Source organism: Pseudophryne corroboree, chromosome 2 (genome assembly GCF_028390025.1).
Source record: "Pseudophryne corroboree isolate aPseCor3 chromosome 2, aPseCor3.hap2, whole genome shotgun sequence".
In the NCBI taxonomy this organism is placed as follows: domain Eukaryota; kingdom Metazoa; phylum Chordata; class Amphibia; order Anura; family Myobatrachidae; genus Pseudophryne; species Pseudophryne corroboree.
This window is the reverse complement of record NC_086445.1, coordinates 56412020-56436944: the sequence shown is the minus strand read 5'-3', so window position 1 is coordinate 56436944 and position 24925 is coordinate 56412020. Positions and strand designations below refer to the sequence as shown.

The following is a 24925-nucleotide window of genomic DNA, read 5'->3' as shown; positions in this document are numbered from 1 at the left end:
TGACGGCGATAATCCAGCTGGATGAACCGGTCACATGTTTAGTATAAAGTCTGTTTAAAGGACAGAAAAATGCATTTTCCCCAATCATGGTTGTTCCATCACAAACCGCAAGGACTTCTCATTGCGTATTTTATATTTATGCATCCTGCTGAATATCAGCTGTAAAGTTTATACATTAGAACAGCTATAAACAGCACCCACAATACATATCGCACGCGGACCATTACGCGACTGAGTAGTATTCACAATCTCGAGCAAAGTTTAGATAGAACGGTGGAGGAGTTGCAGGGGAGATCCCTGGAAGACGAGGATGATCAGGTAGACAGCTGGGTTACGGGTAGAAGGAAGAAGAAGAGGGGGAGGGGGAGACAGGACATCTCTGATCTGCCAAACACCAATAAATTCGCCCAACTGGACGAAGATTTTGAGGATGGCAGTGAAGAAATGATGGAACCGGAGGAGACTGTTCCCTCTAGCAACCAGAGGAGCGGTCCCCACGGTACAGATGGGAAAAAAGTTAGTGAGGTACCTAGTCAGATTGTGGTGGTAGGGGATTCTATTATCAGGAGGACAGACAGGGCAATCTGCTACCGGGACCGTGATCGCCGTACAGTCTGTTGTCTTCCGGGTGCACGGGTACGGCACATCGCGGACCGGGTAGATGGATTGTTGGGAGGGGCTGGTAAAGACCTGGCGGTCTTAGTGCATGTGGTAGGTGGGATGTCCTTAAAGACTATAGGGAATTAGGCAAGAAACTTAAGGCAAGGACATCTAAGGTAATATTCTCCGAAATATTACCAATGCCACGCACTAGCCCAGGGAAGCAGAGGGAGATCAGGGAGGTAAATGTGTGGCTTAGAGACTGGTGGGCATTTGCATGGGTAATGACACTGGAAATACTGACACAGGTATTGCCCAAGATATTCCCAATGTATCACCCAACCAAGAATAAGGCTCAACAATACAGCATATAGAAAATGATAACCATGATATCCATAGCATAAGGGAATATACTAACATCGGGGGGGGGGGGGGGAGGTTGTTAGAAAGTCCTAATAGGCCAAATAGAGATAGTAGTGAGGAAGGCTGTATTAAGTATGATGGGGTGGAAAGGGAGGGAGGAGATTAACAGTCGGTAAGGGTAAGTCTAGAAGGGCTATTGATAATATACATAAGATACCATTAAAACAAATGGGCAAGGGTGATGCTAAGCTAAAATGTTTGCTTGCAAACGCAAGAAGACTATCATGTAAAATGGGGGAATTGGAATGGCTTGTATCTAAATCTCAGTATGATAATATAGGTATTACGGAAACATGTTGGAATGACTCTCGCGACTGGGTTGCGATTTTGGAGTGATATTCTCTTTTCAGGAGGTATAGAGCTACCAAAAGGCAGGGCCCTAACTAAGGGGGGGAAGGCTAAGGGGGCATGCGCCCCGGGTGCAGGATTTGAGGGGGCGCCAAGGAGTTAGAGGAGCAGGATTTTTTGTTTTGTTTTTAACCGGCAGTGCTGTGCTGCTCCAGTGAGACAGCAGACCACTCCCGGGGCAATGGCTCTGACCAACCTGTCTGCCAACAGCTGACGCTGTGCGGGTTAGCTCCAGTTCCTGGGATCTCTACTATGCTGGCTTTAGGGGATGTAGTATAGTGATGTAGTGCAGTGTATAGGGGAATGTAGTGCATTGATGAAGTGTTATGATATAGTGCACTGTATGGGGACACACACAGGAGCATGTAGTTGAACACACTGGCGAGCATATGACACATAGGGCATTTGAGGCACATAAAGGAATATATTCCCTTTTTAAAAAAAAATCTGATAATCTGGTTATTTAAGTCTGACAGGGTTTGTTTGTTTTTTGTTTGTTTTTTTGGGGGGGGGCGCGAAAATGACTACCTTGCCCCAGGTGGCGTAAATCCTAGTTTCGGCCCTGCAAAAGGAGAGGAGGGGTATGTCTAGCGTGCCTAAAACGGGGAATTGAGACAAGGGACGAGGATGTAATCCTGCCGCTGTACAAATCATTTGTACGTCCGCACCTGGAATATTGTGTTCGGTTTTGGGCACCACTGTATAAAAAAAAGATATTGGTGAACTCGATAGGGTTTAAAGGCGAGCTACTAAATGGATTAAAGGGCAATAGGGACTGGATTACGAGGAAAGGCTTACTAGGCGGAATATGTATACACCGGAAAAGAGGCGTCTAAGAGGAGACATTATTAATATCTTCAAATATGTAAAGGGGCATTACAAAGAGTTATCAGAGGAATTATTTATTAAAAGAACTCTGTTTAGGACACGTGGGAAAATACCGTACGCAACGGAGGAAAGGGTTCTTCACTGTTAGGGCAATAAGGATCTGGAATTCCCTGCCAGGGAAGGTGGTAATGGCGGACTCCGTAAATGCATTTAAAAAAGGATTGGATACATTTCTGATTGAAAATGATATCCAAGGTTATAACATTTAAAATATTGACGTTGTTAATCCGTGTGTAACATGATTTATAGTTGTTAACTAGTCATAAAACATTACTTCAGCAGGTACATTATAATCAACACAACTTAATACAGGTTGAACACGATGGGCATCTTGCCTCTATTCAATCTCAATTACTATGTTACTAGAATAAAATAAACCAGTGGTTGTTAAACTCGGTCCTCAGGACCCTAAACAGGTCATGTTCTCCAGATCTCCTAGCAGGTGCACAGCTGTATTCAATACTCACTGACACATTTGTAAAGATCCACAGAGCTACTTATTTCACATGTGATTCTGTAAGGAGACCTGGAAAACATGCACTGTTTGGGGTCCCGAGGACAGAGTTTGGGAACCTATGAAATAAATTGAAGTGACGCCATTTCTGGCCAATGCTGCTACAAAATTAATTCTGAAACTTATAGACCTCTCCTCTATCTGCCACTTTTACACATTAGATAACACAATGTGATAAACTACCACGTTGCAATACATTTATCAATTCATAACAATGATCAATATACACCGATACGGTCACTGTGCTCTAATTACTGATCACATGGGTTTTCAGTCTCCCGCTAATTCTGATTAACTACCTGGGCAACATCTTAACATGGTCCTATGCAATTAACTGTCCACCTTACTTGCTGACCCAATTTTTTTACTGTGTTATTGTTACTATATTACGATATATTTGGTGTCATTCACCTTTTGAATACAGGTGACCTTGCGGAGGTAAATTTACGGAGCAGCGCTTTTGTAAACTAAGTTTCGTATTTAATATTACTGCCCATTTAGATCCAGTGGCTGAACCCACCAAATATGAGGAGTCTTTAAAATGTGCTGCAAATTTGCCCCTCCATAGTCTAGCCAGGCATTTCCTTCTTCTTCTTTTTTTTTCTTCTACGTCCTCCTCACTTTCCTTTCTCCATGACTGTTTCTGTAACTTTATACTGTGTATGTACCACTACACTGTGTTTTCTGTGTGTCATTTTATATTAATCTTCTTGTATAAAAATATAAGGATTATATCTAAACCATATTCTTAAAACCAAAAATGAAGCAAAGTGAAAAAACATAACTCTATAAAACAACAAGAAAAAAAGTAAGACAAAACAAAGGAAGACTGGCTAGATCCATGGGTTATTTCTTGCCATGAAGTATTCTAAACAAATAGTTGAATTACCATGAAATTTGGCATTGAACGGATGTATACAATGGGATGAGGACACTGATGTATGTAGCATGTATTAGAAGGCATGATGGGTCATATGTGATACGCAACGCACGAGGAACGGACAACACGGATAACACATCGTACCTTCGCTGGATCCTTTGCCTTTCCTCTCTGGTAATTCTAAACCTGTCCCCCCTGACGGGTACAAGGTGACGTCCATTGGCAAAGGCCAACTGGTGGCTCTGTCCTCTGTGATCTCATACATCTGCCCGTCCGTCGGCTGCAGGTGCCAGTTTAGGCCGAACAGGTGCATGGCTGTGGTGAGCAATGAGAAGAGTCATGTTTTTCAGTCGGGTATCAGATACCCTAATACACCTAATAGGTCTCTCATGAAACTCAACCAATACGGCAACATCTAAATAAACATCGGTAACATAATTTACTCTGCACATAGTACTCGGTTCATTTTAAATGAATGGACATCTGAACGCTGAAGGTCATTAGTGATCACAAGCCTCCATAAATATGTAATGACGAGGCAAATTCCACAGAAATATGCAGTAACTTTTATCAACCACTCTGATCAGTCTAGTTTGATTTATAATAAGGCTAGCAACCACTCTGATCAGTCTAGTGCAACTTATAGTAAGGATAGCAACCACTCTGATCAGTGTACTGCAGTTTATAGTAAGGATAGCAACCACTCTGATCAGTGTACTGCAGTTTATAGTAAGGATAGCAACCACTCTGATCAGCCTCGTTTGATTTATAATAAGGATATCAACCACTCTGATCAGTAGAGTGTGATTTACAGTAACGATAGTATCCACTTTAATCAGTCTAGTGCAATTTCTAGTAACAACAGCAACCACTCTGATCAGTCTAGTGCGATTTACAGTAACAATGGCAACCACACTGATCACTCTAGTGTGATCTGCAGGAACAATGGCAACCACTCTGATCAGTCTAGTGCGATCTGCAGTAACAATAGCAACCACTCTGATCAGTCTAGTGCAGTGATTTTCAACCTTTTTTTACTCGCGGCACACCGAACACTATTTTAAAATTGCGAAGGCACACCATCAGTTCCCCACGGAAAAAAACAAAAAACACACATTAGCCCTCACAGTAAAAAAAACAAAACATTTCACACATACATTGTTTTTTTTTGTGTAGGCCAATCACATTGCTCCCCGCATGAATCATGTTGCTCCCCACATGAACTCACATTGTTCCCCCCATAAATCCATAAATCCTAATGCTCCACACAGGAGAAATAACATAACAAATATTAGCCCCTTCCTGTCAGCTGTCCTCCTCCCTGTCTCTCAGTGGTGGGGATTCTTCATAGTGGAGTGCTGCGAATACTGAGCAGCGGTCGGGCAGGTGTGGGTGGGCAAGGAAAGCTGTGTATGCAGGCGGGAACTGGAAGATGTGTATACAGGTGGGTGGGCTGGCTGGCTGGGTGGTGAGACGCGGCGGCCATGACCTATGATATCACACCACCGCATCTTCAAGGCATAGGTCACGGCGGGAGCAAAACTGATCCTCTAAGAAGAGCCCAGGCCAACAGTTCACTCTGAAGGTGCAGGCAGCTGCTCTGGCTCCGTGGCACACCTTGCAACTGGTCGCGGCACACTAGTGTGCCACGGCACACTGGTTGAAAAAGCCTGGTCTAGTGCGATCTGCAGTAACGATAGCAACCACTCTGATCAGTCTAGTGCGATCTGCAGTAACGATAGCAACCACTCTGATCAGTCTCGTGTGATTTATAGTAATGATAGCAACCACTCTGATCAGTCTAGTGCGATCTGCAGTAAACGATAGCAACCACTCTGATCAGTCTCGTGTGATTTATAGTAATGATAGCCACCACTCTGATCAGTCTTGTGTGAATTCTATGAATGCTAGAGCACAAAACTAGGATTATTTGCTCTAAGGGAATAGAGAGAATTCCTAGCTACAGATTGATTTAGTCATGTCAATATTTTAATCAGAGTATCCAGTTTTCCAAACATAGGAGCCTGTTGCTTCAGTTGCATCAGTCACGCCAAACAGCTCCTCTCAGTGCGCCAGGTGCCGTGCCACTCTGCCGCACCAAGTATCTTTTTCACACTGGACAGACACGTCCTCAGTGGTTTGTGTGGCTGCTCCTCTAGTGTCAGAAAAGGTGGCACTCCCGGTTGAGGTTCTTCAGAAAAGTGAACCAGTGTGCTGATTGCATAAGTAAATGAACAAATAAAATAAATGAACCGGTTAACATCTAATAAAGCGTTCTGAACATTTACCGTGAGTACATAAAAAAAAAAGAAATCCTCAAAAAAAAAAAAAAAAAGATTAAAAACATTAAAAATATAGAATGATCAATTAATGCATATTTATGCATGCAAGGGACCAATTATTTAAATGCATTTCTAACACTATCTAAAAACTGGAACGTGCTATGGTATAACAGAAATATACGCTGACATATGACACTGTAAGTATCGCTGAATAAGAAGGGGTGGCGATGTGTAAGAACTCCATCAACCGTTCCATATATTTGCACGTGTGATTTTTGTAATGCATAGTCCACATAAAATGAAGCTATTTGCAAATACTGTGTATACACACACATATATATATATATATATATATATATACATATATACACACATATACACTGTATTAGCAAAAACTCTGCAGTAATATACATCCAGGGGCCACTTTAGGCTATTGCTGCAAATTCCGTTACTTGGAAACAGCACAAAGCTACAGCCAGCAAGGCCATCTGCTTCAATTCACTTTCTGCATTTGGATGTCAATGCTTCATGATAGTGTGCAGTGGGAACTGAACCCAAGACTTCAGTGCTATGAGCCAGCAGTGCCAGCCATTACTCCCACCGTGCTGTCCGTGTATATTATTTTATTACTACAAACGCCATATAAAAGTTTACCAACACACTGTTACGGCAGCCCATTTTGAGGGGGTCGTCAGAACTCTCTCTTACTTGCGTTGGGAAATATTACTACCATACTGCACCATACAGGGCTCCTTTACTCTAGTCAAGCTTCCAGGGTAAATCCTCATGATCACAAAGGTACAGCTAAGGCGTCAAATGTCAGCGTCAAGTGTCAGTTCCAAGTGTCAATTGTCAGTTTCTTACACAAGCTCTGGCATGGTGGTAGTGGCGTCTACGCCAACCCCAGACAAAAGTAATGCATGTTAAGTCATCAGCAGATCAGAAAAATACGCGTTACATCTCGTAACCCTAGTGCATGTCAAGAGGAAGAATGTCCCAAACATTTGGTCCAACTCCATCCCCAGAGATTGGCCACAAGTTGACCTGTGCCTATCAGGCTTTCACCCCTCAGCGCTGGGATGAATTATCAGACAGCAGGTATGAAGCATGTCAGCATTAGAATACATTAAACAGAGATATGATCTCTATTAATATTTTACTATGGATCTGTATTGATCCGGTGGAAAACATTCAAGTCACTGACCTTTGTGAATCAGGTGGAAGGAATGCAATTATATCTGACAAAGGTAGACTGATGACAGCGAAGTTTAGATAATGACATTATATTGATAAGCAAGGTATTTTTACTTTGAAGGGCAAGGAAAGCCACCCTACCAATACAAATGCAATATCAAGGGCCCACTGTTAAGCTTTTAAGAAATGTTTAATTTGGTTTTCTTTCCCCACAAAGGAAAACGGTCACGATCATTAAAAAAATAAGAAAAACAAATATTAGCAAAATCAGCTATAAACGTACACTGCGATTTTTTAATTAGACATTTACACAATATTAATTTAGCGTTGTGTTGTAATCTCCCTCCTTTCATGACGTTGCTAACGCCGGTGAAAACTTTTTTGCGCAAATCAGTAGCAGGGGGGACGTCTGAGGGTTATATAAACAGTATGCGCAAACACTAAAAGGAAGGAACAATGAGGTCTATTCAGGAAGCAGTGAAAAGAGTGGAGAAGTGAGCCAGTGGAGAAGTTGCCTATGGCAACCAATCAGTGTTGAGGTAACATTTATAACGTGCATTCTAGAAAATTCTACGTATCCGCAGATTGGTTGCCATGGGCAACTTCTCCACTGGCTGACTTCTCCACACTTTTCACTGCTTCATGAATTGACCCCAATTGTAACTAAAGTACGAAACCCCATTGGTTTTTACATAATCAAGGTTTGCAACAAACTACGCAGTGCATTTTTTTAAACTGTATCTTTTAAGAATGCTTTTATTTATAATTTTAAATCCTTGAATTTCTCTCAAATAATTAGGTGCAACAAAAGAGAAAATAATGCATTCTCCTTTGCCGCTTTATGCAGAGGAGTCAGTTTTGGAAAAAAGTCACAGTTCAATTCTTGTCACAAACGAATAACGAATTAGGTGTTTTTTTATTTAACATTTTTATTAATCATCTTAAAAGTAAAATAGATTATATATTTTACGATCTCCTTTCAAAGTCTCTCTGGTGGGCAAACAGAAATGGCTGCTAGACGTAGACACAGTCAGTCTAGGCAGACTCACAGCTCCCAGTATTTCAGGTGATGGCAGAGCGGGGAAGGGGCGACGGAGGGTGGGGAAAATACCATACTGCAGAGAAAGCTCACATTGAATTCTCTGCTTACTACATCAGGAGTCATGTGACTGTGGTTGCCATGGTATTCAAAAATCTTAAATATCATTAATAGAAGCCGGAGAAATAAAAAAACAATAGAAAACGGTAAAGAACATCAGCCATAGGGCCCCTAAGTGACAAAAAATATCCTACAAAATTACAGAGTATATGGAAAACTTTACATTGCAAAGACATTTATCCAAAAATCTCTGCAGCATGGAAGTGATTATATTCAGAGTGGGTTATATTCAGCAAAAAGTGGCTGCACACGGGCCAGATTTTCAGGATCTCCTGGTTAGAAAATTGAAACAGAGTCAGACAATTTTCTAAGAACTATCGAGTTGATCGCTAGCTGCATTCGTTCGCTGTGCAGCGATGAGTCAAAAAAAGGCACTTCTGCTCATGCGTATGCGGCACAATGTGCACGCGCAACATACTATAACAACGAACGATGTACAGTAGTTTCACACAGGGTCTAGGGAAGCTTTTCAGTCGCACTGCTGACCGCAGAGTGATTGACATGAAGTGGGCGTTTCTGGGTGTCAACTGATCGTTTTCAGGGAGTGTTCAGAAAAACGCAGGCATGCCAGGAATAACGCAGGCGTGGCTGGGCGAACGCAGGGCGTGTTTGTGACGTCAAAACAGGAACTGAACAGTCTGAAGTGATCGCAAGCGCTGAGTAGGTTTAGAGCTACTCTGAAACTGCACAAAAAAAACAAAAAACTTTGTAGCCGCTCTGCGATCCTTTCGTTCGCACTTCTGCCAAGCTAAAATGCACTCCCAGTGGGCGGCGGCATAGCGTTTGCACGGCTGCTAAAAACTGCTAGAGAGCAATCAACTCGGAATGACCACCTATGATTAATAAGGGAGATCTAGAAAAAAACCTGCGCTGTGTTTGCACATCAGCAATAGCGAAAGCGTTAATGGGGTAGCCTAAGTCAAATATAATCAGAAGGACGTTGAGATGAGGCATATAATTCACAAATACCTTTTCTCTCTTACAGAAAGTAATTTGTAATGCAATCTCATTTACTGTGAGGCCGTCCAAAGGCGCTCGCTTTGTGTTAAACAGATAAATACATCAGGCTGAATAATATGCTCTGTGACTGAGCATCAGCCTGGCAAATGAACGTAGAACGTTCCCAAGAACAAACACCAGGGCAAGCGTAATTGAACGTCAAGGATCAAGTAGCGGCGGAGACAGACAGCGTGAACGCCACAGTCTGAGGGCAGTTAATTACAATATGGATATCAATGAGCAACATTTCCGCCAAAAGATGAGAAATTGTGTGTACTGAGTAATTCACCAGGACGGAAAATCTGAAATGATGCAGGTGTGAGCAGGAGATCGTCGCTAGGAGCCCAGGCGCGGTGCGTTCCCTGGCAGAGAAACAGCTCATTTGTGTTTTCTCGAAGACAAAAAATAAATAAGCGCTTTTATCATCGGAATTATAGTGTTTTACTGTAGGTTATTTATACTTAATTAACAGATTTATTATGCATCAGCTAAAGGACATTGCAACCTACAGACAAAAAGCCTCGTTGCATTTAGCATGTGGCGCCAGAACCCCCTTTATTTTTGACCTTCTTTAACTCAAAGGGGGAGATTCAAATGTTTGAAAAGTCAGTTGGGAGTCTGTTTTTTCCTATCTAATAGACAGCAAAAAACACAGACACCCAACCGACTTTTCAAACATTTGAATCTCCCCCAAAGTTTTCAAAATGTTTTTGTCTTTTTTATTTTTATTTAATGTATACGTGTTTTCAAGTAAATGAAATGATAGGATACAATTTATTTTGGGGAGTTTGGTTTATCCCTGAAAGTGTAAATTTCCCATCAACGCGATAATAGGGTTATAGATTGTAAGCTTGCACTCTATTACTGTTATTATTACCCAGTTTTGTCTTATCATTGTGTCCAGTTGTAAAGCGCAACGGAATTTGCTGCGCTATATAACAAACTGTTAATAAAGAAATAAATATTAATATTTTCTTGCCGGGACACGGGCTGTGATAACAGACACCTTCCTGACAAAAGAGTAAAAAGTAAAGCGATAGCTTATGCTACGACATTACTGCTGCAGTCGGACCCAGAATGCCTAGGGCTCCTGCGCAGCTTTTGGGATGGTGGGGAGGGATCCTGGGGATCCCTCTCCGGGGAAAAAAGTGAGAATGTAGCCTTAAGGTTACAATGGCTAACACATTAGGTATAAGTGGCCAAGCTTAGAAAAGATGATCTTTTTGGGTCTGCGCATTTTTGCAGTCTCTATATAAAGCTACTGTACAGTATGTGGACTACGGATGAGATGGAAACAGAGGGACCCCAAAGTTACAGAATTCCCACACTTAAATATTACAGAAATCCTCAAAAATGCAAGTTTTTGAAGGATTGACTGGGAAAAGACTAATATATAGAACCCTAGATATCTATCGGACAGCAGTCTGTTAGAAGTACAGGTTATTAATTCCAGGTTCCGCAAAAATAATGAAGGATTAGTACTATCAATTCAAAGCACTGATCCTTATATGCAATTGCTTAGATCATCGTTTCCCTGGAGAAAGATGGACAGTAGCAGAGGTATGTTGTAATTGTAGACCTCATGTTAATGCTGGTTATACAATATACGATTATCGGCCTGGTCTGCGGAATATGGGCGGATCGGACCAATAAGCGCATAGTCGGCCCAATTCAGAGCTGTACGCTAATGCAATTGTGATTTTCTATGCTATGGAATTGCTAGGAATGTCAGCAAATGAAGCTGACGCCACGGAAATGAAAACAGCCGCCCACAGGAGCAAATGCGCAAACCATTCGCAGCTGCGTACACACTGGCAGCTACACACAACAACGGGGAACATCGACTGCGCGAGTAGTATGGCTACACGGACTGGCGCGGCAGCAGCGACGCAGGCACCATGTTTCTCTGCGTACATGATCGCAGCTGACATCAGATACATGACCCTAAAATGACCCATCTGCATTTTTGCCGCCACTCCCCGTTACCACCCCCGAAACGCTCTCTTCCTGTCAATTACTCTGCAAAGAAATCCTCACTGGGAGCGTAATTGCAGCGTGTGCGCATTCTGCCGCTAGTCGCTCAACTGCGAAAACATCGGCATAGCGTAGAACTCAGGGCAGCACGGATGGTGTAGTGGTCAGCAGTACTGTCTTACAGCACTGACGTCATGGGTTCGATTCTCACCATGTCCCCAACTGTGTGGAGTTTGTATATTCTCCCCGTACTTGCGTGAGTTTCCTCTGGGTACTCCAGGTTTCCACCCACAATCCAAAAATATACTGGTAGGTTAATTGGCTCGCAACAAACTTAACCCTAGTGTGAATGTGTGTGTGTGTACATGTGATGGGGAACATGGATCGTAAGCTCCACTGGGGCAGGGACTGATGTGAATGGGCAAATATTCTCTGTACAGCGCTGCGGAATATGTGTGCGCTATATAAAGAACTGGTAATAGTAATAACTCTGAATAAGGCCCAGTGTATGGCTGTGACCGATCAGCAATGTCAGACAGATCCGATCATTGGCTGGCTGCCCAACATTTCCCCCGTTCTTTCACAGGGGAGTAACGGAGAAATGTCTCCTCCCCACCCATGGGAGGAACCCAGATATCCTGTGGCCTTGCAAAGTGCAGTATCTCACTATATGGTGCATGGTCACGATATCTGCTGGGTGTCAGATAGTTTATGCCTAGTATAACTCACACCAATGCTTTAACCCCCAGAACCGAACATTCATACCCTGAAATGGGCGGAAGATAGGAGACGGGGCTGGAATGAGCCACCATCCAAAGATTACAGAAAGAATAACAGCACTTCAGGATAATAAGGAAAGTTAAAAAGTGAAGCGAGCAATTTGCTGCCTTTGACTTAGAGACTGTCATACCGTATCTTACGCTGTATAATGCAGCATATTCAGGTATTTATTATGTATCTATTGCAGAGCCGGCTGGTAGACCTCCCTGGGAAGGAGATGAAATCACTGGCAGTCTCCTGTTACTGAGAGGGTGATAATGCTGTCTGGGAAAGGTCACCAGGGGAGGCATCCAGAGTGACAGAGACAGATGGACAAAGCCTTGGATCACTGACACAGAGCCCTCACTGAAACCAACAGTGTGAAACCAACTGCCATTTGTCTCAAAATCCCTTTAACATGGAGTAATAGAACAATGCAATTACATAGAAACCCTTAGATCATTTCTACTCTCTTTGGCAGTTATTCAGGTTTGTAAGCAAACCCAAAACAGCACACTATTGGACAAAACCATGTGCACTGCAGGTGAGGCAGAGGTAACATGTGCAGAGAGAGTTAGATTTGGGTGGGTTATATTGTTTCTGTGCAGGGTAAATACTGGCAGCTTTATTTTTACACTGCAATTTAGATTTCAGTATGATCACTCCCCACCCAAATCTAAAGGGTACTCACGGAGCGATCGCTGCTTAAAATCTAAGCAATCTGACTAGATTGCTTAGATTTTAAGCAGCGATCACTGTGTGTACCCCCCACAGCGATAGCGATGCGCAGCCCTGCGCATTGCTATCGCTGGTGCTAGATTGGCCTGCATGCATGCCAATCTAGCAGGTCGCTCACTTCACCCGCTGGGGGAAATGAGCGCCCCCCATCTCCCCCCGCATCGCTCAGCACACATCGCGCTGTGCTGAGCGGGGGAGAGATGCGTTCTGAGCGAACCGCTCAGCACACATCTCTCCCCAAATCGGCCCATGAATACGGCCCTTAACTCTCTCTGCACGTTACATCTGCCCCACCTGCACTGCACATGGTTTTGCCCATTAGTCTACTTTTGTGGTTTACTAACAAACTTGAATAAGGCCCTTAATTTACAGCTATTGAGAATCAGAAAAAGAACCCAGATGTTGATTATTATTATTATTATTATTATTATGCGCTTTGCTATATGTAGGGGGGTATAACAGATTTATTTGTTAAATGGAGCAATGGACAATCTCTGGGAAATACGGGCAGCCCCGCTGGAGAAACAATTTGGCGCGTAACGCTGCTTCAGGACGGCAGGAGCTGGAGAATATCAATTCAAATGACCCTAAGCCTCCACTGCCGGTGAATGCCGAATGTGGGCGTTTCACATGGCGACATTCTACTCACGCCCACATGTACAACATTCTGACTACATCCCAAATTCCAATTCTTTATTATTCAAAAAGAGTATTTTTCAATATGTAATCAGATAGATAGTTATAGATAGATATATATATATATATATATATATATATATATATATACAGTATATATCTGGAGAAGGAGACTGGCACTCAGTTTGGTGTTCCAAAAGGCTCCCTGGTGCCGGTCAAAGCGAAGTATCAAGCTGTAAGGGGGGGGCACAGCACTCACGGGTCTTATGATGCTCAGCAAGCTGGTTCAGAAATTCAACATCCGCTGTATACGAGTGTTGTCAACGTTTCATTTATTGCCGAATTTCTATGTCCTGATGAAATTTACCAATATATGAAACGTTGACAACACTTGTATACAGCGGATGCTGAATTTCTGAACCAGCTTGCTGAGCATCATAAGTCCCGTTACTGCCGTGTCCCCCCCTCTTGCAGATATATAGATATATATATATATATATATATACACGCACACACACATATACATAAAATGTATTAACGGTTTTTTATATAGCACAGCATATTCCATTGTGTCTTACAGTTGGGGCAACAGTAACAGAACAAAACTGGTCGCTCTGAGTCTGACACCGCAGCGGAGAATGGATGATGAGCGCATGCTCTGCCCGCTCCGGGAGTGCTGGACAAGCCCCCAGCATGAGGAAAACAGGGTTGTGGATCTCCAGCTCTGCATTGAGCCAGAGGCCACGCCCCCTTGTCACCAAGCCACGCCCTCATACTCCGACACGCCGTCTCTCTGCAATAGTGAGGGCCCCACAACCCCCGGACCTTCACCTGCCTTAATCCGGCCCTGCAAAACTGGAAGCGACAAAACTACATTGCTAGACTGCCCTTATTAATCGGATATGCGACATGTATATATCTGTGTACGACTGAGTCTGAATCTGTGTAAGGGGTCCTATGATGCATTGGGCCCGGCTTTCTCTCACACAAAGTTCTACTGCGCTTCATCTGAGACTTTGTGCGTGTGAGTGATATTTAGCTGTAACTGCGATAATGATAATGCACTACATTTTAAGAAGAGGCGGTGCGCTACACCTCTCGGAGCAGCTCAGGAATACCTGGCGTCTACACCTCTATAGCCAATAAAATACATTTCTGGCTCTCTCAATTTAAACTGAAAGCTCATTTATTAACTGGAATGGAACAGTGCCCCTAGAGGCCAAAGTGGACATTTTTTTATTCCTCAACGTGGACCAAAACAAGGCATTTTGTAAATACAGCCCATGCCACAAGTCTAATCATAGCCAGATGTATACGCGCTAGCATAGTACATCTACTGCAAACTTTTGCTGTGGACTCTCCGTCTTTTGGACCCGACCCCTATCTGTACATAACCATCCGCACTGCATCAGGTTTGAAGTACTTAGAGCAAGAATGCGTGACACAGCTGATAGTTGCCAGACGATGACTTGGATTGGGCTCAGACACTGACAGAGAACTACTGCTGCTCAGTCCACAATGGTGCAAAGTCTGCAGATAACGTAAGTGGCGGACACACTCTAGCAGAAAGTCCATCTAGCAAATAATTAAGGGTCATATTTGTATAATAAACCGTTGGGTTTGGCACCTTTAACCCCTAAAGTCAAAACATACCTCAAAACAACAAAAAGTGTACCTCACAACAAGCCATGTCACGCGCTCTCAGCCCTTGTTTCGCCATCTTTGTTTCTTCAGTTGGGTTGGGTATGCGTTACTGCAGCTGTGGATCCCGGCGGTCAGCACACCAACCGTGGGAACCCGGCGGGGGAAGGGGGCGTGAGCGCAACAAGCCTCTTGCAAGCCAGCAACAACCCCTTCAGTTAGTATGCAGACACTCTTATCGCTACTGATACCATGCATAATTAATGCATTATAAGCCGCAGACACAATACACAGACCATTATATATTATATATATATATATATATATATATATATATATATATATATATATATATATATATACATATATATATATATATATATATACACACACACACTAGGTGCTTCATCGCGCCAAACGGGCGCTCTTCACACCGTCGAAAGGGGCTACGCCCCCTTAACCCCTGCACGCCTTGCTGCGGTTCAATATTTGTATGAGTGGATAGAGGGGATAGAGAGACGCAGGGCGGCAGGGAGGGGATAGAGAGACGCAGGGCCGTAGGGAGGGGATAGAGAGACGCAGGGCGGTAGGGAGGGCATATATAGAGACGCGGGGCGGTAGGGAGGGGATAGAAAGACGCGGGGCGGCAGGGAGGGGATAGAGAGACGCGGGCGGTAGGGAGGGGATAGAGAGACCCGGGGCGGTAGGGAGGGGATACAGAGAGGCGGGGCGGCTGGGAAGGGATAGAGAGACGCGGGGCGGTAGGGAGGGGATACAGAGACGCGGGGCGGTAGGAGGGGATACAGAGACACAGGGCGGTAGGGAGGTGATACAGAGACGCAGAGCGGTAGGGAGGGGATACTGAGACGTGGGCGGTAGGAAGGGGATACAGAGGCATAGGGAGGAGGGGATAGAGAGAGGCGTGGCGGTAGGGAGGGGATATAGAGACGCGGGGCGGTAGGGAGGGAAAAGAGAGACGCGGGGCGGCTGGGAGGGGATATAGAGACGCAGGGCAGTAGGGAGGGGATAGAGAGACGCGGGGCGGCTGGGAGGGGATATAGAGACGCGGGGCGGCTGGGAGGGGATAGAGAGACGTGGGGCGGTAGGGAGGGGATAGAGAGACGCGGGGCGGCTGGGAGGGGATATAGAGACGCGGGGCGGTAGGGAGGGGATAGAGAGACGCAAGGCGGTAGGGAGGGGATAGAGAGACGCGGGGCAGCTGGGAGGGGATATAGAGACGCGGGGCAGTAGGGAGGGGATAGAGAGACGCAAGGCGGTAGGGAGGGGATAGAGAGACGCGGGGCGGTAGGGAGGGGATAGAGAGACGCAGGGCGGTAGGGAGGGGATAGTGAGACGCGGGGTGGTAGGGAGGGGATATAGAGACGCGGGTCAGCAGGGAGGGTCCCCAGTGAGGAAGCTGATGAAGAGAGGGGGGAAAGTAGTGGAGGGGGAGGGCACCAGAAGAGGAGACTTGTGTAAAGTGGCGAGCAGACATAGAAACAGTGGGTAGGATGGCTGGAGGGACTCACCGTTGGGGCTGTGGGCGGCTGCTGCAGGCTGGTAAACAGTACAGTGTCCAGAGGCGTCACTGGGTCAGCATTTCAGCATTACTGTTACACACATCTCCTCCCCTCTCCCCCCCCCCCCCCCGCAGCCGAAAAGAGGGCATGGCCTGCTGTGAAAGGGGCGTGGCCTCACGGGTCTGTTCTCTCTCGCTCCGGGGGTGTTTCCAGCTTGCCTGTAGATGCTGGCAGCCCCCGGAGACTGTTGAGTGTGTGCCGGCTGTGTGACAGGAGGAGAGTGCTGCGGGAGATGACGTCACTGCAGCACTCGCCTCCTGTCACAGCAGGAGAGCTGACAGCGGGATTTGTGCGGAGGAGGCGACGGGTCTGTGTACACGGCGCAGGGAGGGCTATGAGAGCCTTCTCCTGCGCCACCCGTCCCTCCTAATGTGTATGCCGGGGGCGGCATCAGCCGTTGTTGTTGGGCCGGCGCCGCGGCCGGGGAATCAGAGCTGCTGATGGGTGGGGGGAGGGGAGAGAGAGAGATGGACAGGCAGCAGGAGCAGAGACTTGCTGACTCTGCCCACCGCTGTGACTCCACCCAGCGTTACGGCCAGGCACAGAGTCACAGATTTAGACAAATATATAGGAGATATATATATATATATATATATATATATATATATATATATATATACATACATACACACACACACACACAGGTTGAGTATCCCATATCCAAATATTCCGAAATACGGAATATTCCGAAATACGGACTTTTTTGAGTGAGAGTGAGATAGTGAAACCTTTGTTTTTTGATGGCTCAATGTACACAAACTTTGTTTAATACACAAAGTTATTAAACATATTGTATTAAATGACCTCTAGGCTGTGTGTATAAGGTGTATATGAAACATAAATGAATTGTGTGAATGTAGACACTTTGTTTAATGCAGAAAGTTATAAAAAATATTTTATTTAATGACCTTCAGGCTGTGTATAAGGTGTATATCAAACATATATGATTTGTGTGAATGTACACACACTTTGTTTAATGCACAAAGTTGTTAAAAATATTGTCTAAAATGACCTTCAGGCTGTGTGTATAAGGTGTATATGTAACATAAATGCATTCTGTGCTTAGACTTAGGTCCCATCACCATGATATCTCACTATGGTATGCAATTATTCCAAAATACGGAAAAATCCGATATCCAAAATTCCTCTGGTCCCAAGCATTTTGGATAAGGGATACTCAACCTGTATATATATATATAAAGCACAGAAAATCTGTCCACTCTAAAAACTGTGATAAATACGTCCGTCATTTCTTAAAGCAACAAGTCCCGCCTATGCTAGGCACCGTCCGTACGTACAATAGGCGAACACAAGTCATTTTCCTTCAAAAGAAAAGATTTATCAGCAATTATAGGTAAAGCGAAAGCCAGCAGAATCAAAAACCAGATCTTAAGGATGCTAAAGATGACAAAGGATCTGCACCGACAGTTATTTACAAGGTCAGGAAAATGGCCGCCTCATGGGACCGATGATGAACTAAAGGCGTTTAGCGGGGAGAAGACGATGATGTTGATGGATTGGTTGGAAGGAGATCAGACAATGTGGACTCGGCAAGGCAGAAGAGCCCCCCGCGATTCCGCACAGTCAGCAGGAAGATCAGAAACACGCACCACTGGTCTGACGTTACCTTGTTGGTTTTCTCAGGCTGAAGAGGTTAATAAATAACCAGACAAATCAATTACCGAGTGTGAAATTAAAGGACTGATTGAAAGAAGCTGGAAAAGGCAACATCTGCTATAGATTGCTTGCCGTCAGCTCAATAAGCCGGGATGGCAGCAATTGTTGCTTTATTTTCCTGAAGTTACAGCCTCGGTTACAAAAGTGACACACGTTAAATTATTTCCATAGGTACTTGGATGCGAGACATATTGAGCTGGATCCTGGAACGCACAGAGGAACCTTACAGAGGTATTATGTTGGTCTGTGGAGGTGTCTAGTTCCCGTAATGAGAACCGGACTTCACCTCGTTACATCTTTACCGTGAAATTTACTTGTGGTTTGCATTGAAGACATTCTGGTTTAATATCCAAAATGACATTACATAGAGCCAAAGAAAGACATCTAGGGAAAAGCATCCAAGCAATCAGAGCCAGATTGGCCCACAGGGGAAATCCTCACAGGGCCCCAACCCCTCTGCTAGGAGTCAGGTTCCAGAATGTGCAAATTAATTATACATGGTTACTCTCTTAGAGGGCGAGTTACCCATACCTCCCAACATCCGGAGCCTTGGAAGAGGGACTACCACATGCAGCCATATATGGGCCAAGGCCTATGAAAATGGCCTGGCTTCACGGGATACCGTGATCATAAGCCACACCCCTATTTTTGTCACGGGTGCAAGCATGCCCTCAGTCCCTCTGTCTCCCGTTAATAGACGTTGTGCACAGCCTCTATTCACCGCTGCTCTGCTAAGCAAAGCAGCGAATGACAGGAACCTCCCAACTTCCCCCACCCATCCACAACGGGACACTGTGGCCCGCAGTTAGGACATCCCAAAAAAAGTGGGACTGTCCTGCCAAATCGGGACAGTTGGGAGGCATAAGTTACCTAGTGGAGCAGGACCACGGATGAACATGGGTGTTTGGTTGACTTCTATAGAAACTACACCAAGATCCGCCCTCCGGTCAATCAAAGTAGGTGGTCGGTCATGACACACCCCTGTCCCCCTCCTCGTGTGGCTCAGGGACCCAAGAACATGCACTTGCTAACGGATAGCCAAGCGTCTGTGGTGACTGGCCACACCTCCTCTGGTGGATGACCACATCCCTCAAGCATGGACCGTACTGCATTCCCCGGTGGGCCCTTCATACACCAGTCCGACACTGCAAGCAATTATATTAAAAATACCTACCTAAGCTTATGAAGAGGGTAAAGAGGTGGCAAAGGTGGAAATAAGGGGTATAGAGATAAACAGACCACCTGACGTAACATGTGCACAGACCTAGATGTGGGTGGGGTGTGTCCAAACTAATACCTAAATTGCAGTGTATGAATAAAGTTGTCCAGCATTTGTGGGCTACATGCAAAAGCAGCCAGTATTTACCCTGCATGCAGGCATAGTCAATGTATTTGTGCATGTATTATGTTTGCATGCAGGGTAAATACTGTCTGCTCATTGCATTGCAGCATGGTTTGTCTAGGCGCACAATCCCTGCACAATGCTTTAATACAGGTTCCGGTAATCCAACTCTAATCAGAGTTCTAATATACGTAATCTGTTAGAGAATGGTGTGTTATTCCTTATATTTTATGTACAGGCATTCTTACTAAACCTGTCATCCATAAGCAAACTCAGAGGGAAACCTATTATGTTCCGCTACTGTTCGGACATTTTCACACGTTGTGTATGAATGTCATAATTTTCCCCCTCAAAGAAATCGCTGCCTGTTCCTTATTCTTTGACACCAATGTTTTCATTTAACAAGTTCAATTACTGAATGGCCCCAAAGATTCTGGTAATGAAGTTTTAATTTGTACGTCTATATATTATTAGCATGGGGCTGCTCCCATTTGGGGATTCACCTTAATTAGAAAAATGAGGCCGTGCAGTGAGAGTGAGGGGGCTCCCGCCTCGCTGCGTAATGGATAACAAGCCGGTTCAGCATTTCCCGGACGGCTGTCTAATGTCAGAGGAGATATAACTGGGGCACCTTGACCTATTGGTAATTATTTGTGCTCTGGAATAAAGATTAATAATGGTTTTGGAAATACACAGTAATCAGATGGAAGCTCACTGCAGCATTTAGGAAACATGGGGCTTGGGAGCCTTTGCAATGGCAGCAAATTGAGCAGGCCCAGAGGACGGATGATGGCGTAGGCCTGGGGCTTTAACGGTCTGTGGGGCCTGGCCTTCGCTGGGCACCCGCAGGAGCAAATCAAGACCCAGATTTACCAAGCCTTGATAAATTGCACAGTGATAAAGTACCAGCCAATCAGCTTCTATCTGTCATTTTTCAAACACAGCCTGCAACATGACAATTAGGAGCTGATTGGCTGGTACTTTTATCTCCATGCAATTTATGATAATTATGATAATAATTTATGGAGGTTTACCTTGTGACAGGCACCTACTGTATTAATTTCTCCCATAATCATCACACAAAGATTTCACAGCTGCGTTGTGTAACCAGTATGGAAGATAAATAATTATGAAGTACGGAGGTTTAAAATAACATGCACGGTGGATTTCCGACCAATTATAAAATACCACACCGCTGCAGCATTTCGTAATGTATAAAATACATTCTGTTTTATAAGTTAAACAAGTTACCAGCCCGTCAAAATGACGGAACATCATAACAGTAACGTCAGCGCCCAAATGGAGCAACACTTGAATTGCTCCATCTAGTTCCCGCCCGGTGTGCAAAACACTTGAATTCCCCCATAGAGGTGAGGAGCAGCGTTAGCCTTTTATTATAGAGGATATGCACCATAAACTGCAGATATTGGGGGTCATTCCGAGTTGATCGCTAGCTGCCGTTGTTCGCAGCGCAGCGATCAGGCTAAAAAGCGGCATTTCTGCGCATGTGTATGCACCGCAATGCGCAGGCGCGTCGTACAGGTACAATGAGCATCGTGGGTTTGCACAGAGTCTAACGAACATTCCTGTCGCACGGCCGAACGCAGGAAGATTGACATGAAGTGGGCGTTTCTGGGTGGCAACTGACCGTTTTCAGGGAGTGCTTAGAAAAACGCAGGCGTGGCTTGGCGGGTGTGTGACGTCAAAAGCCGTCCCTCCGTCGTTAGAATCAACGCACACGAAGAGCAACTACAGGGCTGGTCTTGTTTTGCACAAAATGTGTTTGCAGCCGCTCTGCTGCACAGGCGTTCGCACTTCTGCAAAGCGAAAATACACTCCCCAGTGGGCGGCGACAATGCGTTTGCACGGCTGCTAAAAACTGCTAGCGAGCGATCAACTCGGAATGACCCCCATTATACATACCTTTTGCACATACTGTACGCACCGTAGAGGCAGCCATTTTGGGGGCCAATATCAAACATGAGTATACACGAGGAGCCAGTGGCTTCACTGACTTATGGCAGCCATTTTGTTGGCTCAACCAATATCCCACCCCCACAATGCACGGACTTCTCTAAGAACTAGCTAAATCACTTTGGCACCAGCCCAGAACTGCGTGTAACGGCTCAATCCGGTTCAATAGAAAATAAAAATAATAACGTTTAAATACAATATAATTTTCATTTAAAAAGAACCTTGGGTATTAAGTGTATGAGCGGCTGAATGAGAATGTGACCGCACACTTGACATAAAAATCCTTGCACTGTATTGTATTTCATTGTTCACAATTGTCTCATGATAAATAACTCTGGATGGCGTGACTAAACGTTACCTGAGCTTAGAGCGCTGTAGGTCACAGACTCTGAAGCGACTTGTACTTAGAGGGGATATCCAGCCATCTTGTGGTGCAGATGCTCCGTAATCATCACGTTAAGCTGCGTGTTGCTTCAGATGTGAGAAGTTTTCGTGATTTATGGCGACAATAAAAGCGGATTAAAGACACGGTCGTGTACAATGTGAGGATATGGTTGGGGGTTACGGAGGTTTTTGTACAAATGTGACAGCGATTCAGACTAACACTAGTTCTCCTGAACAATCAGCCATGAAACCTAAGACTCCCCTCAGGCTACCCTTAGCTCTCTACAAGGGCTCTTAAGCCTGTCATACATCAAGCTGACACTTCCTATGGCGGCTGCAAGCAGCCAGTGTATTTCCAACCGGGCGTTCGGGATTCTGCGGCCTCCGCAAATGCTTCTCCAGATTAAAACAGCAACAAGTGTGCAGGCAAAAATAACATGACCTTTCAGATGTCCTATGAGGTACACATCAAACAAGGCTACAAAGGAACGGGGGCACCACATGCCCACAGGCTACAGATGTCCTGCTAGATTCCTGGAGATGCACCGTGCACTCCTCTATACTTAACCTATGTGTTTGGTTCCTTGGTTTTCCAAGATTTAAGACCATATATTGCATTACTTTCAACTGCTGGTAGCATGTACTTAACATACGGGCACATCACCCCCGTTTCCTTAGGAGGTGAAAGACCCCCGTTTTGAAGGCGTGACGGGTCCAGGGTTTGCGTTGAAACGCAGACTTCCGGGACCCTGGTGTACAGGTCCTATGGACACAGCCTGAGCAAGTGCCTGTAAGCCTCGCAAATCACGACGGATGGTCTTCAGATGCAGCACTCGGACCCTGGCTAGTGCAATCAGGTGAGTCTATGCCCTACAGCCGCTTCCTTGCGGCTGTGCGACTCCATACAAACATGAAATCGGGCCCTGTGTACGCTTGTGGTTTGCTAGCAGTCTGCTGCAGCAGGTCTCCGGCTAATACAGTAAGTGCCCCGCCGTACAGCAGTCCTGATCCCTAATCCTCCCAGACTGAAGATTTCACACTGGTCAGGCAAGTATCCAGCTCCCTGTTGCTTTAGGGTTAACACTGCGGCCCCTGCCGGGATTCTGGCACGACCCATGAACAATGAGGAAAGGGGCAGGGGGTAGGTTTTGCTAGGAAGATAGAGAAGGAGAGCTGATGGCCTAAATACTTATTCATTTTCCATTTAGATGTACAAACGGACATAACGTCAGGCATGACAAAAGGTGCTAATAGCCTCAGCCTTTTAAATGAAATATTAATTAAGTAGATATTTCCACAACAACTTGCCACACAATTCCAACTGGATTAAAAAAAAAAAAAATCACACTGTGGTGTGTGGGTGGAGCTACCCATCCAGGCCACCGTACCATCTTCAGGTTTTCCAGCTAACATTTTAGCAATGGTCCGAATGCAGAAGATAATTAGAGAGTGATGTATTTATCGTTCACGGTGGAAGATTTTCAATTTACAGATCTACAGAACTTTCATTGAAAATAATCAATATGAAAGCATTCAGTCGGAGAAGGGCATCTGATCTCCAGGGCTGGGAAATTATGTCTCGCCTGTAATCCCTTATATACGGAACGCGGTTTATCCGATAAACCTCCATTTTATATACATTGGCGAAATGAACTGGCGTGTAAGGAAAAGTCTTTGTATCCACTGTATACAATCTGCAGGTCACCAGCGGCTTGGCACTACAGTAACCAGAATGCCCTGAGGTTTGCAGTACAGAAATCTCTAAGTAGAATGTGCTCTATAATCCGTTCAGAAGCTTGGAACATTTCTGAAACCTACTTGCAGTTAGAACTGGTTCCATCATCCTAGATCTGGAAAATGGATATACCCATGCACATCTAAGTATTGATTTCAATGTAGACATGTCACACCTGAGTACTTTGCAGTTATAATCGAATGAGATCTCATTAAATGGATTTTGCAATATAAAATCTCATACAGACACAGGGGGAAAAAAAAGAAGCTATGTGACAGGGAAAAAAAGAAGCCATGTGACAGAATTTTCTGGGAACATCAGAAAGGCAACACAATCTTTTAACACAATGCAAATTCATTTTGTTCATTCAATTAAAAACAATATCCATGTCCGCATAACTAATACACGAAACAAAGAAATAAATACAATTAAAGTTTGTTTGTTTTTTCCCCCGTTTTCCAGACATTACGTATGATGGACGTAACGCGAAAGTCAACCTGATAAACGTTTGTAAGAAGTGAAGTTGCCAGAAGTTATTTGCTGGTCCATGACACAATGTGAAGAGTCGCCGATAATCAATCTGGATATCTTTGTAGTTAGGATATCCTCTTTCTACGCGTCGGAGCAAGACGCGGGAAATAATTACACACTGAAAGGTTAGCCGGAATTTTTAAATGAGTTAATTAGTAAACTCAGCCAGCTCTCCTTATTGCTGTAATTAATAATTGATTATGCAATAAGTGAAACACTATTTTTCATCAAAATCTAATTAAATATCTTTTTCCCCCTTGTTGATTAGATCAAGTTAAACTCTTTGTTAAATATGTTTGTGCAGAGATGAACAGTTTAATTTGAATTTTAATAATTCATGTATCCTTTTGAAATGAATAATTATGGCTGGTAATTACAGTGGTTAAACCTGACCAGAATTAGTGGCTACCATGATATATATATCTGGTATTATGCTATAGGCGATAATGGTAAATAATAAGAATTTACTTACCGATAATTCTATTTCTCGTAGTCCGTAGTGGATGCTGGGAACTCCGTAAGGACCATGGGGAATAGCGGCTCCGCAGGAGACTGGGCACAAAAGTAAAAGCTTTAGGACTAGCTGGTGTGCACTGGCTCCTCCCCCTATGACCCTCCTCCAAGCCTCTGTTAGGATACTGTGCCCGGACGAGCGTACACAATAAGG

At 44.5% G+C, this 24925-nt stretch overlaps 1 protein-coding gene across 7 annotated transcripts in view; it reads right to left on the bottom strand.

Moving 5' to 3' along the window:
- TENM4 (teneurin transmembrane protein 4) overlaps positions 1-24925 on the bottom strand; it is a 1727786-nt gene that overhangs the window by 230460 nt on the left and 1472401 nt on the right. For all 7 annotated transcript variants that reach the window (XM_063951320.1, XM_063951326.1, XM_063951322.1 and 4 more), the window contains one exon: positions 3798-3968. In XM_063951320.1, the coding sequence (XP_063807390.1) occupies positions 3798-3968 (171 nt within the window). The remainder of the gene's footprint in view (positions 1-3797; positions 3969-24925) is intronic.